The 17,744-nt window shown below is 42.4% G+C and overlaps 2 protein-coding genes across 2 annotated transcripts in view; both read right to left on the minus strand.

Annotated features, from left to right (window-relative positions):
• LOC113017972 (uncharacterized) overlaps positions 1 to 17,744 on the minus strand; it is a 286,973-nt gene that overhangs the window by 62,818 nt on the left and 206,411 nt on the right. The gene's annotated exons all lie outside the window — the stretch shown is intronic.
• On the minus strand, positions 1,751 to 6,367 carry LOC113017975 (uncharacterized). Its single transcript, XM_026161056.1, has 5 exons — positions 5,865 to 6,367; positions 4,386 to 4,588; positions 3,266 to 3,359; positions 2,647 to 2,806; positions 1,751 to 2,195 (listed from the first exon to the last, which is right to left on the minus strand). Exons 1-5 carry the CDS (start codon positions 6,300 to 6,302, stop codon positions 2,179 to 2,181), a joined length of 912 nt encoding a protein of 303 aa, XP_026016841.1. The 5' UTR covers positions 6,303 to 6,367; the 3' UTR covers positions 1,751 to 2,178.

Here is a 17,744-nt window from a genome sequence, read left to right on the forward strand (position 1 = left end):
ACAATGAGGTGGAGTTGTTGCTGCGAGTAACACAAAAGTACAAGATTGCAAAAGCGAGTGAGAATGAAAGAATTTGAAGAAAAGCTATCTGGAGCATGTACAAACTGATATTAATCTTTAATAGGGCTGTCCGCTATCTTAGTTTAATTGGTCACATGACTGCATCACATGACTAAAATGTGTCATCGTTTCGAAAAGGCTCCAGGTTCGCTGTCCACACTGCTATGCAAAAACGGCGTTTTCAAGTGATCCGCTTTGGAGAGTGTTTTCAAAACGTTGCGTTTTTTTTGACCGAAAACGCTTCCTCAGTTTGGATGGAAGGCCAGAGAAAGAAAACGATACGTTTTCGCCCGCTTTTGCCTGGTATTCTGTCCCAAAGCCCTCGCAGCAGCAGCAGCAGCGGCGCACGGAGCTTTCAACTACACACCGGCGACCGCCATTGGAGAGGGGAATCTCAACACAGCTGCCGAGGAATTCCTCCTCGTGCCATTCTGAGCATAACTCACCGGCCTCCTTCCTGGCAGCAATGTGGTCAGAGGATGAAGAGCAAGCCTTCATCGCTCCACAATCACCGATTTCTTCCGTCACCTCTATTACCTCATCGGGGAGGAAACGTCGTTCACAAGGGCAGAAGTGTGAACAGTCCGTGTTGGGTGTGTGTGTGTGTGTGTGTGTGTGGGGGGGTGTCTTTGAGGATGGAGGCAGCTCTCCACTGGACTCTGCGATGGTAGATGCTCTGAAGAGAGGGCAGTGGAGTTTCGATGATCTTCTCCGCAGTTGTGAGGAGCAGGGCTTTCAGCTGCTCTGCTCCTCAACTCTGGAATTCCCTACCTTCTGATTTAAGAAATATCTCTTCCTTCTCTCTCTTTAAGTCCCAACTCAAAACTCAATTGTTCAAAATAGCTTATCCCACATAACCTCTCCAGTCTGCTATTTTAAATTTGTTTTATGTCTTATGCTTTTATGATTGTGTAAACAGCCTGGGGCGATCGTGGCTCAAGGGTTGGGAGTTCGCCTTGTAATCGGAAGGTTGCCGGTTTGAGCCCTGGGTCCGACAGTCTCGATCGTTGTGTTCTTGGGCAAGACACTTGACCCGTTGCCTACTGGTGGTGGTCAGAGGGCTCGGTGGTGGTCAGAGGGCTCGGTGGCGCCAGTGTCCAGCAGCCTCGCCTCTGTCAGTGCGCCCCAGGGTGGCTGTGGCTACAATGTAGCTGCCATCACCAGTGTGTGAACGGGTTGGTCACTGGATGTGTAAAGCGCTTTGGGGTCCTTAGGGACTAGTAAAGCGCTATACAAATACAGGCCATTTTACCATAAACTGCTTGCTTTTCTCTTGCTTTTGTTATTCTACTGTGTACAGTGTCCTTGAGTGCTCTGAAAAGCACTTTCAAATAAAATGTATTATAATTATCATCGTTCTTGTTATTATATGTGTAAGCAGGTGAAGCATAAAAGTTCAAAGCAGCAAGAAAAATACTCATGTAAAGATGCCTTAAAATTCTTTCAGTGTGAAACACTGCAGGTTAAAGCAGCGCTGATCGGATGGTCATTAAAACTCCAACTTTACGATGATGAAACAACAAAGAATGTTTCAGACGTGAAAAGCTTCAGGTGTGTTTGAAGAGTGGGGAGGAGGAGCAGTAAAGGTACCCGTGTGCTCTCCACATGCAGGGTGGTGGATTTATACATTAATATGTCTACCTTTTTGTATTTTCTTAGACAATCCAATGAAAATTAGGAACATACAAGACACTTTCAAATCAACTTTATTGTCCATTTTTTGTGTACAAAATAATTTCTCCTTAATTCAGGTATATGAACACATCACACCCAGACAGGACAGACTACACTAACACACATGATCACACGTTTCTCCTCATATTGTCATAAAGGTTTTTATCATTTGTCTTTTACTGTGCACTTAGTGACGACAGGAAGTTCATTAAATAAACCTTTCATCTACTATTAATCTAATCAACTTTTATCGCCTTACAGACAGCCTCAGCATGACTAAAGATTACAATGTAAAACATTAAATTTAAACCCTGTAAATGCTTTCACCACACCAACACCAATTTATGTTTCTTCTCTTAAAAAATAAGGAACAAGAAAAGTTTGCAGAACCCAGAGAGTTCAAACTGAAGCTGCTGTCTCGCTGCAGGGAGTCTTCAGACTTTTTCATCTATCTGACAAATCTGGAGAGGAGGAAAAAGACAGAGGAGAAACTGTTAGCTTCACCTGTCCTGCAAACTTACATTTGGGAGCTGTTTACAGTGAGAATGAACCTTAAGTCCAGCTAATGTCCACTACACATTTACAGCCTGATACAGTAAAGCTTGCATTATAAGGGGTGTGGCCTCTTTGACTGACAGGTGGAGAAAATGAACATTTGTTCTCAAATGTGTTGTGGTTGTAGTCTTATCAAATCAACTTCAGTTCAGTGTAAGTTCTGTTCAGTGTAAGAGAAAATACATTATATTGATGTGTGAATGATGCAAAGTGTCTCCAATGGAGTCAATAAAAATATTATTTGGAACACAGCTTTTCATCTTTTCTGCCATTGGAACGAGTGTTTCCAGGGGTTTGTACTGTTTTTAATAAAAGGTGGACTGAAAGAAACTGAGCCATGTTCAAGAAATTCATTACCTTGGAAATCCTCCTCTTGCTGTTCAACGTTGTCCCACAGTTTTCTAACCAAACGTTGAGCATTATCACAAGTATCATAGCATCTTGGTGCAACAATCACTTTATCTTTTTCACGGAACGTGAGCCTTTCTCGTAGAAATTCAGAACCAAACTTCAGAGGCTGAAAAGGCAAAATGTTCTCATTTAAACTGCTCGAACAAACAGAATAAAAGGGTTAGTTCATCCACAGTAAACTCATTCAATTAATTATTTTTCAATCAACTGATGATGCAGCCACATCCCTATTCCCTAAAACTCACATGGGTATGGATAGATTATCAAATGGATAATCTGAATGACTGATTTGATCAGACTGAAAAAGAAAAAGCTAAAAACAATTCTGCAACATGAAACAGCATTTAAACTGTATCTGTGTATCTGTGTCAGGTACTTTCACCTTAAATACTTCAATAACATGTTTGTAAAATCATAACTATAAATGTTTACTAACTTCTGAAAGTTAAAGCTCTGAGAACTGTTAGAGGGTCGCCAATAACTCCAGCTTTAAGATGATTAAACACAAAATAATGTTCCTGATCTGGAAATCTGCAGGTGTGTGGAGGAGGAGCGGTGAAGGTACCTTTCCGTCAACATGCAGGGCAATGGTGACGTGATCCCAAACAGACTGCGAGAAGTACATTTTCTTCAGCTTCAGCTTTTCTTTTGGAGTCGTACTATACCAGAGAGGAAGCAGTGTTTGAATCACCTCACCAAGAACTTTAAACTCATTCACCACAGTGACACCTGTGTACCGTATTTTTCACACTATAAGGCGCACTTAAAATCCTTTAATTTTCTCAAAAATCAACACTGCGCCTTATGTACGAATTCTGGTTGTGCTTACTGACCTCGAACCAATTTTATGTGATACACGGAGCTTAAATAAATCTATCAAAAGATGTTTTAGTATGACTTTGGTAAGCTACGAAGCCTTGATGGATTGTTGGAGCATTACGGCTACCATAGTCAGGAGCCTTGCAGAGTAATCTGGGTCCAAAACTCCGTCTTCTTCAGGTCCCAAAAAATTCAGTCACGAGAACAACTGAGATAATCCATCCACAATACGAGGTCAGTCATTAATATACTGCAACAACAGGGGAATAGAGCAGCTGCCAGAGAATTCAACATTAATGAATCAATGGTACGGAAGGTGAGGAAGCAAGAGGAATGAGTTGAGTAAAATTTGACTTATCCGACTGTTTTGTTTGCTTAATGCCCCTTATAATCCGGTGTACGTTTTGGTCAGAAAAATACGGTACTTGTTTTTTGGTAATTCACTGAAGAAAACTTCAAAAAGTGCTTTCCATTCTCACATCACCATGTAGAACCATCTGACCATCTGGCACAGGATGACATGTCCCATTTATTCACTTTACTACACATGAACATCCTGCTGCTGATCAGGTCAAATGTTTTTCTCATTCTTGGATATTTCATGTGAGTATCTAGTGTACCTGTGGAGTTGTTCAGGATCACACATGTTCACACTCACCTGCATCTTCTTCAAGTCGCTGTAGCTCAGAGAAAAACATGCATGGCTTCATTAAATGCACTAAAGTTATTGTAATTAAACAGTTCAGTGGGAGGGGGTCAGGCGGGAAACTGTTTTTCAGATTTGATTGTTTCTTGTGTGGCCATGATGACCTGCATACATGTATGTACTGCAAACATGTCCTTGGACATTTTTATCTGTTTCTTACATGTTTGTCTCAAACATGGTCTGTGATCTCCAGATGAAGCATCCATCTTTGTAAGTACAGATGGCGTTTGGGCCGTCAGACAGCTCGGGATACTCTGTGAAGCCATTGTCTTTTGGGCTGTGGACCAGCACAGCATACATCACTTCCTGTCTGTACAGGGAGGTTCTGAGAATACGCATGATGGGCGGCTTCCCACCACAAAACTGGAGAGAAAAAAATGTTTTAGCAGAAAACTCAAAGAGACATCACATCTATAAATGATCAGCATGAGAAACAGAACATGGACCGACAACACCAAACATGGTTGGCAGATTATCAATCACATGAATTTTGTGTCAAGTGGCGGTGTAAAGCAGTCAGGATCGAGGACCCAAAATGCAGACTCACAGAGACAGGACAAACTCAAAATGCAGCTTTATTACTGGATTACAAGATTAGGAACTAGGAACTAAATGGACAGCCAGAACACACAGCCAGGAATGAGGGAGATCATGATACCTAACAGAGGGAGATGCAGACACTAAATACACAAGGGAATCAGCGCAAAAAGGACACACCCCGGGAAGCACGGCTGAATAGGATACACACAGGCCAGAGACTGTCAAAAACAGAAAGTATGAGACACACACACACAGTGATGCCGACAGATAAAAGCCAGGGAACAGAGGGAGGAGACTGAGGGACAAGAGAGACACAAGGAGACACACACAGAAACACAACTGAGAAATCAGACCACTAGACAAACATGAAGACAAGACTGACTTAACTGGGGGAATTCTGAGGGAAGGACACAGAGACAAGACAAAGACATGAACAGGATCAAATGCTAACCAAGATAACCTGAACTAGAAATACTCAATAAAAGGGCATAATTAACATAAATAAGGAAATCTGAGATTATAAGATTATAATGAATAAAAAAGACTAAAATCACCATAAACACTGAGTCAGCGACCAAGTTACCCTAACATCTTATTGTCTTTCGATCTTTTTCTACTTGTTTGGTGTTTTTATGGAAAATAAGTTGGAGTCTGTTTCAGTCTGAGGTGATGGATGGACTGGCAAGTTAAGGAAAAATGTAAAAAATGTATTACATTTTTATCTTTGACCTTTACATGTCTCAACTGAATGAAAATAATAGTATTGTGCTGCCCCTTTAAGGCAGGCATGATCATTTGGGTGTGTGTTTTTTGTACCAGCAGACTTGCCGTAGTACCTCACCAGTGAAAAACAGTCCTTTAGACAAACTGTCGTCTGTTCCACTTTTTGTTCACTTTTTCTTGCTGAGCCTGAGAGAGCACATGCCTTTTTACAGTGCTTCAATAGTAAACATCTAAAACGTATCCGCTGACTCCTGGATGTTTATTGTGGACCTGTTAGCTATCTGCCAAGCTAGAAACCAGCTTTACACACTAGTGAGGGCAGAATAAGTATACACCTGTAAATACAGACATTAATTTACACTGAATGAGTCAGTACCTGCTTCTTGTACTTCTCCAGCACCTCCTTCACCAAGAAGGTGAAGCGGTATGATCCATACCTGGACTTCTCACTGACGGCTGGAGAGCTGTCACAGACCATATGGACATTCTCCTGCTGCAGGTGCTCCTCCTTAGCTGGTTCGAGTTGCACAGCCAGACTGAACCACACCAGGGGCAGTCTGTCTGGATCATCCAAGCCTTTTTTTGGATCCTTGAAGCCTTCATCTTCCTTGATTCCTAGTATACTAAATTTATGCGTTTCATGTTTTAGATGAGACACATGAAACTCTTGTGGGTTTGGAGGGCTCTTGATTTTGCTGAGATATGTCTCATGCAAATAAGTACCTTGGGCTCTGTCTATCAAATCAGTCCAGTTCAGATGCTCCCCTTTATAATGTGTTGGTTTGGTATAATTTGCTTTTCCTTGCCGTGACATGACCAGATGTGAGTGATATTTATCTAAAAGACGAATGAAGAGTCTGGACTTTCAGGAGTAGCACTCTCTGCTGATGTCGAAGGAGTTAGATCATAGCCTGAGCATTTATACAGACCGAGCCAGACCAGTGACTCAACAGCTGGTTGCACACACACACACACACACACACACACACACACACACACACACACACACAAAAGCAGTAGAATGAAAACAGGAAAAACCTGAAAACTTTCATTTCTCATCTTAAAACATGATCAGGGCTTCGGCAGGCCATGTTCTGCGTACATGCTATAATTCATCTACAGTCATTGAACTTGTATAAATATGTTAATTCTTCAGGACTGGTTCTGCCTAAAAAATAGTAAATGTTGCTTTTGATATTGTTGGTTTGGGTAAAGACGCTGCCATTTTTCAAATTGGAAGAAAAACAATAAGATGGTAAATGAAGTAGTGGTCAGGTGAGGTAAATGGTAAATGGTGTGATTCTTAATCGCAACTTTCTATTTTTCAGCACTCAAACAGCTGTAGACAACATGCCTCAATCACACAAGCACTTTTTTTATATGCGCATCAACAATTTGAAGGACATTTGTGACTGTGTCTTTACTTTTTTTCTATCATGTTGACGTTTGAACATAAAAAGTCATTTGAAATGTATGCTTCATGTGTTATTGTCTCTGTTTGTATCAGTCTGAGTGCTTTGTCCCAGTGCTGATTGGTGGGTTTTTGCATAATCAAAGTCTTTTCAGCCACTCAGCATTCAGCCTACCTACCGCATCATACGGGTGATGGTTAAATACCTGCACAAATGGACACAAACACAATATTAAGACTGCAGCTCTCCTTCTTGGTGTCAACTCTGGATAGTCACGTTTATGATGGTTAAAAAAATATTGTCCATATTTCAAGAAATAAGTGTTGCACTATCACATCCACTCCTCCATACCTGCATACAAACACTCTACATTCAAAAGATTTAATTTACATGATAAATGAGCTTTTCTGATACAGATTCAATTTAATTTTGTTTAAAAATAGTCACCTTATAACAGAAAAGTCAAACAAGTACCACATTCAAAATTCAAATCAAGTCCACAGATTTCCTCACTTCTGCTATATAACAGGACTACAAGTTTATAGTTTTAAGATTATAGTTCAAGTACTGTGTTTGAGTATAAAGACACAGGAGGAGATCATGAGATTCAACATGTGTAAAGAACAGAATTTGTTAACAAATAAAATATGATGAAACTCGGTTCTCCTCAATGGAACTGTTTAGTCAGACACATTGGTTAAAACATGAGTTATGATTTCCCATAAATGCCACCCTTCTTAAAAAATGATGTGGCAGTTGGAGAACATGCAGAACTGGTTCAGTGTCTCCATCTGATTCCTGTTTGCTGAACCAGTTTCATCTGAGAACGTAATCCAGTTTGCGCTCAGAGGTCTTATTCTAAGCGATGTGTGCAGCTGACAGCTTTAACTTAATAATGCTAATGTTTTTGTTGAGGAGTACTTGGTGAGGGCTAGTTCTTTTAGGTTCAGCAGCTAACAAGATGGTGTATCGGTCAGGATACAGGAAGGCAAGGCAAGGCAAGGCAAGGCAAGGCAAGTTTATTTGTATAGCACAATTCAACAACAAGGTGATTCAAAGTGCTTTACAGAGACATTAGAAACAAGAACAAATAAAAAGCATGATTTAAAATTGATTAAAACAAGCAAATAAACAAGGAAGGAGGACAACAGGCTTCCACTTTGCTGGATTATCACCGCCAGCTGTTTTATTGCCACCTAGATGCTCAGTGTTGCCAGCAGTCTGTAGTAACAAACAAGTTGCCATGAGTACATAAACATATACAGCAACAGCTTCACTAAGATACATATAAAGGATTAAATGAAATAAACCAACACATCCATCTGAATATACACATAACAGGACATATATAATTTGAACTATGCCAATCTTACATCTCTTGCTCCAAACACAGAAAAGGACACAATTAAACACAGTGAGAATGTCATACATAGCCGAAGCATCCACTCTAACTGTAAACAAAGGACTTTGGCACCAACGTGTGGCCGAATAAAATTACTACATAATGGCGGCGGCCGGCGGCACATGCTTCGAGTCACGAGATGAACAAATGCGGTGCTACAATGCGGTAGGATGTAACTAAAGCCGCGGCCAACATCAGAATCGGAAAATAAACATATTTAAGGAAACTTACTTCCAGTCATGAACTTAACACTCGGAGCATCACCGTGAAGGATGGCAACCAGGAACACAGCTTACGAGGTAAACAGAACTAACACTGAAAAATCTCCCCTTCTCGAGTAGCATCGCGATACCCCCAACTTCTGCCTACGTCATTTCCTACGACTCCACCCCACACAATATTGCAGAACATAGACATAAAATCCCAGAGCCTTTTATACAGTTTTTAATAATAATACTAATGTAATTGCTAATGTAAAGGATGCATACAGCTCCTCCTCCCTTCCCCCACTTGGTAGGTCAGATCATAACCTGATTCACCTCACCCCCCACTGTGTGCCAATTGTGAGGAGGGAACCTGTGACCACGAGGAGCATTAGGAGGTGGTCAGAGGAGGTCTTAGCGGAACTACAGGGCTGTTTCGAGGTGACCGACTGGGAAACACTCTGTGAGCCTCACGCCGAGGACATCAATGGGCTTACTGAGTGTATCACAGGCTACATAACTTTCTGCACCGACTCCATTGTTCCAGCTCAGACTGTTCATTGTTACCCAAATAACAAGATAAGATAAGACAAGATAAGATAAGATAAGATAAGATAAGATAAGATAAGATACCTTTATTAGTCCCACAAGGGGAAATTTCATGTTAAGGCTGCCGACCTATTGCACACAATGGCGGTGCCATCTTACCCTCCGGCCATACATACATTACACAAAAACATCACATGGGGAATGGAAAAAGCACCACATGAGGAAAGATAAGGAGAAAATAATAACTCTCCTCAGACTGAGCTCCAACAGGGAGATCAGTTTGAGAACAGAAAAACCACCTCTGCACATGAAAAAACTCTTAATACACCAAAGAAACACATGACAAGCAACAGTGGTGGGTAAAGGGTGAGAGACAGCCAGTGTAGACAGTACATCCGGGCCTGCAACCTATGCGCTGGTCTCCTTGATCCACCGTCAGCATCAGAAGGGAATAAGTGTCAAAGGCGTTTGGAGGGGGGATGAGTGTACATCAGCATGTGTAAATATATGTCTCTGTGTGTGTGTGTGTCCAGAGTTCAGCTGAGACAGTGTCCTTCGCCCTGCCAGGCTAAGTAAACAGTCTTCCAGCCAACCCAGGTGGCCTTGCATAGAATGGGAAGGAACAGACTAAACACAGTCGTTATCAGTTGTTGTTCAGCTCCAGCCTTGAGACCACAGCTGGTGCCGAAGGGATAGCTGCATTATGATGGTGGTTTTTTCTTTAGTGCGAACAGCTCATTAGAATTTCAAAGCTGTTCTAACACTCCGACACTGGTCTCTCAATCTCCCGTTGGAGAGCCGTGAGCTTCTCCATGATGTTATCAAACTTACGCTCCGTAATGTTGTCATTCTTGTGCTCAAAGAGCCGATTCTTTTTTTTTTTTTTTTTTTTTTTTGTGTCCCGTTTGGATCTATAGCCATCAGAATTGTTGTCTTGAGGCCAAGAAAGATGCCAAGCGGATTTATTTTACCAAGTGGATCATCGTGGCCTTGCCATATTGGTCCATTTGATTGACCTTTATTATAATTATGAATTTATTTTATTTTCAGTTGCAAACGGGACAGACATGACTGTGGGATAGGACAGGGGGAGAGAATGAAAGAAAGAGAGGGAGAGAAAGAAAGAAAACCAAAGGGGAGAAGAGACGGTGAGAAGGGGGGGAAGAGAGAAAAAAAAACAAAAAAAACAAACAGAGGAGACAGCAAACAACAAAGAGCAACATAATAAGAAAAAAAAAGCACCATCACAATAAACTAGCTAGTCATAGATATCAATAGTTACTAAATAATAAACGATATTGTGCAGCATGCAAGATAGACAGCGCACAATGTGCTTTGAGGCAGCAGCCAAGAAAGCTGTAGTCCGCGTCTGTGAATACCCATGTGTACACCTGTGTGCATACCTGTGTGGATCAGCATGCTTGCATTCCAAAGGTTTCTCCATGTAATGATCTGCTAGGGATTGTGGGGAGCCACAGCCCTGTCCTTTATGGTATCAAGCAGGTATGGAGGAGATCAAAACTCCAGACATCCAGAGGCCCCCAGAACACAAGAGACCAAGGAAGACCCACAGAGGGGCAGCCGTGCCACTGTCCCAGTAAGAGCTGAGGAGAGTCCCAGATGAGGGCTCACTCAGCAGCCGCGGAGCAGAAGCCAGGGGGAGTTGCAGTGACGCGCCCGTGAGCTCCGCCAGCAGCCAGCTGTGCCTGAGTGACTGAGCCCCAGGCTGAGAGGCTGGGGGCACCCCACCTCCGAAGTGGCCCGAGCGAGCACCAATAAGCGGCCGCCAAGGAGTGAGCCGGTGTGTACCCGGACGCCCACCCCCAGACACAAAGAACCACCAACGCACCGACACCTGAGGGAGTCCGCCACCGGCAGGGGAAGTGGTGGTGGGTGGAGATAGGCCTCCAAACCTTGGAGGGCCTGAGATGTCCCCAGAGAGGTGGCGTCTGATACCCAACCTGACATATAGACACAGACATACAGGCACACACAGACACAAACATCCATTCCCACCCTCATGCTCTCATGTGCACTTACTCCACACTCAACCGACGTGGAGACAGACATAAAGAGACGCTGTACACACGATCACACTCCCCAAGCGTACTCTACAAACCGGGTCTAGGTACCCTTGCCCCTGGAAGGGGGAACCGCACCCAGACCCAGGTGGTCAAAGAGCCGATTCTAAGAACTCACGACTGCAGTGAGCTCCTCCAAGATGTAATCCAGTTTGCGCTCGGAGGTCTTATTCTGAGTATTCATGACAGTCGCAAGCTTCTCCAAGATCTTCTCCGTGCTGTACTCAATGAGCCCATTTTGAGAACTCACGCCTCGTTCCATCATTTCAATCCCAGCGGGCAGCCTTGTAGGGGTTTGAACAGTGGGTTCTGCTTTCTTAATTCTTCGATAAGCCAGGGCCAAGCCAGCTCCGATCAGCAAGAACCCTGTTACCATGGTTCAGAATAGGTAGATATCTTCAGCACTCAGGCTCACCCGAGCCCCGACCCCTGTTTCAATCCAGGGGGTCAGTGTTGACATTGTGGAGGACTATAAATACCTTGGAGTACACATTGACAATAAACTGGACTGGGCTAAAAACACCACAGCACTTTACAGAAAGGGCCAGAGTCGTCTCTATTTTTTGAGGCGACTGAGGTCCTTCAACAACTGCCAGAAAAGGCTGAGGATTTTCTATGAGTCTGTTGTGGCCAGTGCGATCCTCTATGCTGTTGCATGCTGGGGGAGCAGGCTGAGGGTCGCAGATGCCAACAGAAGGTCACCAGTCTTGCTGAGGAGGAGATTTCTGCCATCCTGAAAGAGTCCCCGAGTAACCCGACTTTAATGGACCGTATGCTTGTAGTCGCAAGTGCCAAACATGCACTTTTGAAAACGAGACCCAAAGGTTTGTTGATTTGGCCTGATTTGTTTCTTACTGGGTATTCAGGAAGCTGACAGTAGCTACTTCCTGTCTTTAGATTATGTTCCCAGATGGAAGAGGAAGTATGTCATGAAACTGGTCGGGCATTGCACAGCTGCAAGCATTTCACCTCCTGTCATACTGTGTATGGTTTTGTGTGTGTGATAAATAAAATTTGAATTTAAAACTGGTTCAATTCAACCAGCTCAGGTAGGATTGAATTCAACTATATTTAGTGTTTTGTTGATAGAATTTGCAACAGTAAGAGTTCAAATGTTAGCAAACATACAGGTTAACAGCTGTGCTTAGTTATGTCGACTATATGATGGTAACACCTTGCTGTCAGTTTTACATGTGTGTTTTTAAATGTAGATCCCTGAATCACGAGTCACCCACTGCAGACCAAACACAGGAAGTTAACGTGTTAATGTTACCATTTCCAATCATGGTGCCCTTCATCTAATCTGGAAGTGTTTGTTTTGGGGCGGTGTTGTTCTTCCTATTGTGTTTAGGCCAGAGATGCTCTTCAAACAACTGACAGACATGCCCACATTACAAGAAGATGGTGTGAGTCTGATTTGATGTTCCAGTCAATGCTGAGAGACCTTGACAATGAAGTCAGAGGTCAGCTGATGCTGCGAGCAGGAAATGAAGAAGGATCGCTCTACTTAATCTCAAGCACTTCTTCATTGACACAGAGAGGGAAACGCTGTATTTTCTGCGTCACTTCCTCACAGTAAAGATATTTGTACTCCTGCAAAGAAGATTCTGTGTGTAAGCTGTTGATGGGACAATAAACAAATTTGACTTTGCAAAATGTTGTGCAGGGAGGTTGTGGTTGCTGCTTGGACAACCATGACCTGGATGACTGAGAACCTACGCAGACACGTTCTGAAGGAAGGGCTCCACACTTATTGGACTGATTTAACTCTGCTTATTGTCATCGAGCAAAGTTTATTTAATGTGTCTCAATGATTCAAGCTGCAGTTGGTCGTCATCTTCATTGAAAAATAAAAATGAATAAATGATAATAATATATAATAAATAATATCATGTGATGTTGACATGTGTTGTTGGTGTTTTGTGTAAATGTCTTTTTGAATGTAAACGCTTTGTTCCAGACGGTCAGGGAGTCGCTATCAGGCTGTCCAAGCAAACCCACGTCTGTAACAGAGCCCAACAGTCTGCAGTGGCCACCACAGTCCACCGTCTTCACACCACAATTTCAACATGTCTGTGACGTCTCCTTGTCCTTGTACTCATGCCTCGATGAACAAGTAGGTAGAGTTCAAATGTGGGTTTATAACTACAATTTACTGTTAGTGCTGCTGTTTGTGTTTTGTCAGGTTTGTTTCATGAACATTTCTCAGACAGAAGAAGGTGATATTCCAACGGAGCTGAAAAGGAGAGCCGTCGATGCCTTACATTTGAAGAGCAGAGCAGCTGAAGAAAAGCTGTGACTCCACTGTGAGATGGACGCTGTGATTCATCACCACAACACACTGACCTGCATTCATCCATAGATGACACTCAGGACCCTGGTTCCACAGCTGTTCTTGTTCACAGCTGCATCCAGTTAGAGAGGAAACTGTATAATGCATTGAAGATGTTCCAGCGTCATGTTGTTGCTCCTCCTCCACATGCTTACCTGCCACAGTTTAACTCCGCCTCTCAGACAGTCATGTCACCTGATCTGCATGTTTTGCTGTACGATGACGTCATCTTGACGTTGACGAGGAGAAAAACTAGTTTAGTCCTGCAGATGGCGATCTTGCACCGTGTTCAGAGAGCCGACACTTTGATGATGCTACTCAGCTTACTTTAGCCTGGGCTGGACTCTATATGAGCAGCTTCCACTCTGGTTTCACTGTTAAATTAACTTGTTTGATTTCACTTGGAAAAGTTGAGAAATAAATATTTTATTGCAAAATAATTTGTTGGTACATTTTTTGAGGGTCAAATATCTTGTTTGAATTGAGGAATGAACTGTTAAGGTGGAAAAAGTGAATCAGTTGAAATACATCAGACTCCGAGCGCTACGATACTAAAGATCAGAAGATCCAGTGTGACATCATCGTTACCTGGCAACAGAAGCCCTCATCTGACTTTATTGGAGGATATTTACACCAGCAACACTGTTTAGTTTGATATGACGGATTAACAACATGCTGTGATATCCAGTTCATCTGTAATAGATACTGGATCTAATCAGTCAGCAGATATTTGATCAGCTTATTTATAACTATACTTGAAACAAACACAACTGTGTTGGTGATTAATCATTTGCGCTGCTCATGATGTTGAGCTGCTGATGGAATAAAAACAGTGAAAAATCTCCTCAATATAAAAGCATGTAGTCCAGACTTAAATGTAGCCTGTTGTTAGCTGAGGTCCACACACAGTGTTTGACAGTGTAAAGTGTGTGAAAGGGCTGCTGGTGGAGCTCACTAGGATGAGCAGGTGACCACGAGGTGGAGAGCAGCTGGCCTGGCTTTGACCCGGGCCACGCCCCCTTTCTCTCTGCTTTGCTGTCACTTATCTTCACTGCTCTGTCCAATAAAGCTGAAAAAGGCCCCGAATCAAAGAAATCTGCTGCAGCCTCTGAAATGTCTTCTGTTTCCTTCCCGACGGCTTTTTCACCGTCAGCCCATCAGACAGTCCAGCAGCATTTATGATGATGTCATGATGTTGAAGAGGCTGCTACGGTGGCCTCCCATGACCCCCAGCCTCATCACAGCTGAGATGCAGACATTTGAAAACATTCAGCAGACAACTGAATAACAGTCCAACACAACAGATGTTTGTTTTTCCTTCCCAGCTTTGTGATGAAGGCTGAAGAACAGAGATATGAACTATTGCCAACATGAATCCTGATGCAACGGTTACGGACTTGATTAGTAGTTTTGGTTATCATAATTATGTGACAAACCACGGGTTCATCATGCATCAGGATTCATATTGGCAATAGTTCATATCTCTGTGGGAGGGAGTGTTACGGCCCTAGCTGGGCCTCCTCCTGAAGGTGCCTGTGTGGGCGTGTCCTACCACCTCTTCTGCCTGAGGTGCCACCTTTCCCTTTTGTGCAGCTGACTCTCGTCAGTACTTAAAAGTATTTAAGCCCAGGGAAAGGTGAGCTCTGGGCCAGAGTGCCATTAGTGTGGTTGCAGCTAGTGAGCTGCTCTCTTTCTTTTTGGCTTACGTTTTACTTTATTGACCAACGCCTGAGTTTTGTTTGTTTTCTTAAATGGTGATAGCTGCTTGTCCGTCTCTTTTAGTTGAGCTACTTTAATAAAACTCTTTAATTTAACCCTTTTGCCTCCTTGACTCTTTTTCTGACCCGGACACTTTTTGTTACTTCCCCCTCCCCGCCTAGACTCCTCAGGGGAACGTAACACGTGGGCACAGACCCACCAAAGCAACACTCAGCTCACCTCATTCCAGGCGCTTGTCTGCTGGAGACCATGAGCCTTGTTAGTCACACATCAGCACCGTGGTAGGAAACAGCCTCCATCATTTCATTAGATCTGAATTTGGACTGTTTCCCTCTGGATGAACCAAGTCTGTCAAATCTATTGATCCAACACAAACTATCGAACACATTGGCTGCCGTCCAAAAAATTGAAGTTTGTAAAATAAAATTGTGATGTTGGTATGTCCTATGATGAGGGAGTTGGACAGAAGTACATGTGTTTTATTTTTTGTATTTGATGAAGGCTGATAAGTGTGTAGTTTATTTTAAGATCCAGATTTTGTAGCGATAGTTTGTATTTTTAAAGAAATACTTTAATAACTTCGGGGCTGTAGTTTCTGAGCAGGAAGTTCAGAAACACACTTTTAGAGGTAAATAATTTGTTTATATCAAAATGCAAAGAGACTACATGAAAGTAACAGCTGTGATGTGTGACATCAGAAGTGTATCTAGCAGAAATGTATAAATCTGTTAATGTGTTTGTGTTGTTGTTTTGTTTTTTCCCCCTCCGCCTCCTGCAGCTGGGGTGTAAACAGCAACTGAGAGTTAATAACAGATGCTTAAAAGCGTGAAGTGTCCTTGGGTCTGCCATGTTTTACTACAGGGTGGTTGTTGAGGTAAGTATTTGTGCTGTCAGCAGAATTGATCATGGTTTAGTTTTTCAGAGAGGCCATGACTGTTTTTATGTATTTACAAGTAAAAATAATAATTTTTGACGTTGGTTTCCGAAAAACACTAAATTTGATGAATGAATATGATTTGATAATTTGTATTTCAAAGTGTTTCTGGTATTTATACAGTCCATCTCTGTCATGCCAACATTTGAACTGGTGAGATTAGATTGAACAGTTTGTACTGGTGTTGGCCAGAGGGGCCGATGGCGCGATATGGCAGCCTGGCTTCTGTCAGTCTGCCCCAGGGCAGCTGTGGCTACAACTGTAGCTGCCTCCACCAGTGTATGAATGTGAGAGTGAATGAATAGTGGCATTGTAAAGTGCTTTGAGGGCCCCAAAAAGCGCTATATAAATGCAATCCATCATTATCATCATCAATGCTGTACTTCCTCACAACAACGAGATGATTAGTTTATATTTTGTTAATAAATTTACAGAGAAAGGGGTTTATTGAATTCAATGTCTAATAAGAAAAAGGTTAGGTACAATGGGAATTGTTAAGCAGGAGGAGAGGAAGTTGGAGCTTTTTACCATCATGGGCTCATCTGGTCAGGATGAGAATGAACAGTCATCAATCACTTGCAGGTTTCTTGTTTTATTGAATGATCAGTATTAAAGGAAAGGCACATAGACTGCTAATTCTAAAAGGAAATAAAGTGGGATTTAAGTAACTCAAAGTAATACATGAACTCAGGGCACTCAACAGAAACTCACCTCAGCTGCTGTCCCATGTGGGGACTGAAGAAAGAGTGAGGTGTAGGTGAGTGCAGTCCTTATATAATGGGTGACAGGTGAGTGCAATTAAGGCAAGCCCCACACCCAATCACAGGTGAGGAAAAGAAACAAGGTGCATCTGGTGGAGTGAGTGTGCTGAAAGGTGTCTTTACAACAGAAATGGTCAATATTATGGTGAATTGGGCATTGTCTATGGCAAATGTAATTGCCAGAGATTGAAACACGCAAATTGGACACTGATGTTGGTGTTGCTGAAGCATGGGTTTAAAAGAAAATTATGAAATGTGTTGTGTATCCAAGGATCCATTTTTGTGTTTGTATATTTTTTATGAAAACCACAATACCAGAATAGAAATAGTATTGAAGAAGGAAAGACTTATCACGGATGTATACATTCACTATAACTGACATTATATGTTAATGGACTCTGCCGTGTTCGGCAGTCAGGAAGGTCAGGGAAACAAGAAGTTCCATAAAAAATCTGCAGCTCAAGCAGGAAATGGTGCAACTGAAGTGTGAGGTTTGAAAGTGATGTCTCATATTTGAGATTGGTGGCAGAGGAGCAGATTGTATTAGGGTGTGGGCTGTGTTTTGGTATTGAGTGACTTTTTGTATTACTTATTAAATCTTTCATTCTGTCATGTTTGTGATTTCAGGATGTTATACCATGGCAGTGTCCCTGTGGAGGGAGGCAGCTATTCACCTCTTTCATGTGAGACCACACGTAAAGGTCTCTCACATAAAGTGAGAATCAGTCTCCTTATGGGCCACAGCCGCACACTACATCATTCACAAACACTAACGTATGAAGAAGCCATGTGTTTGTACCAATAATAATGTGTTTATGTATATGACTTGGTGATTTGGGGAAAACGTTTGATTAACACATTTT

Source organism: Astatotilapia calliptera, unplaced genomic scaffold (assembly GCF_900246225.1).
Source record: "Astatotilapia calliptera unplaced genomic scaffold, fAstCal1.2 U_scaffold_3, whole genome shotgun sequence".
NCBI lineage: Eukaryota > Metazoa > Chordata > Actinopteri > Cichliformes > Cichlidae > Astatotilapia > Astatotilapia calliptera.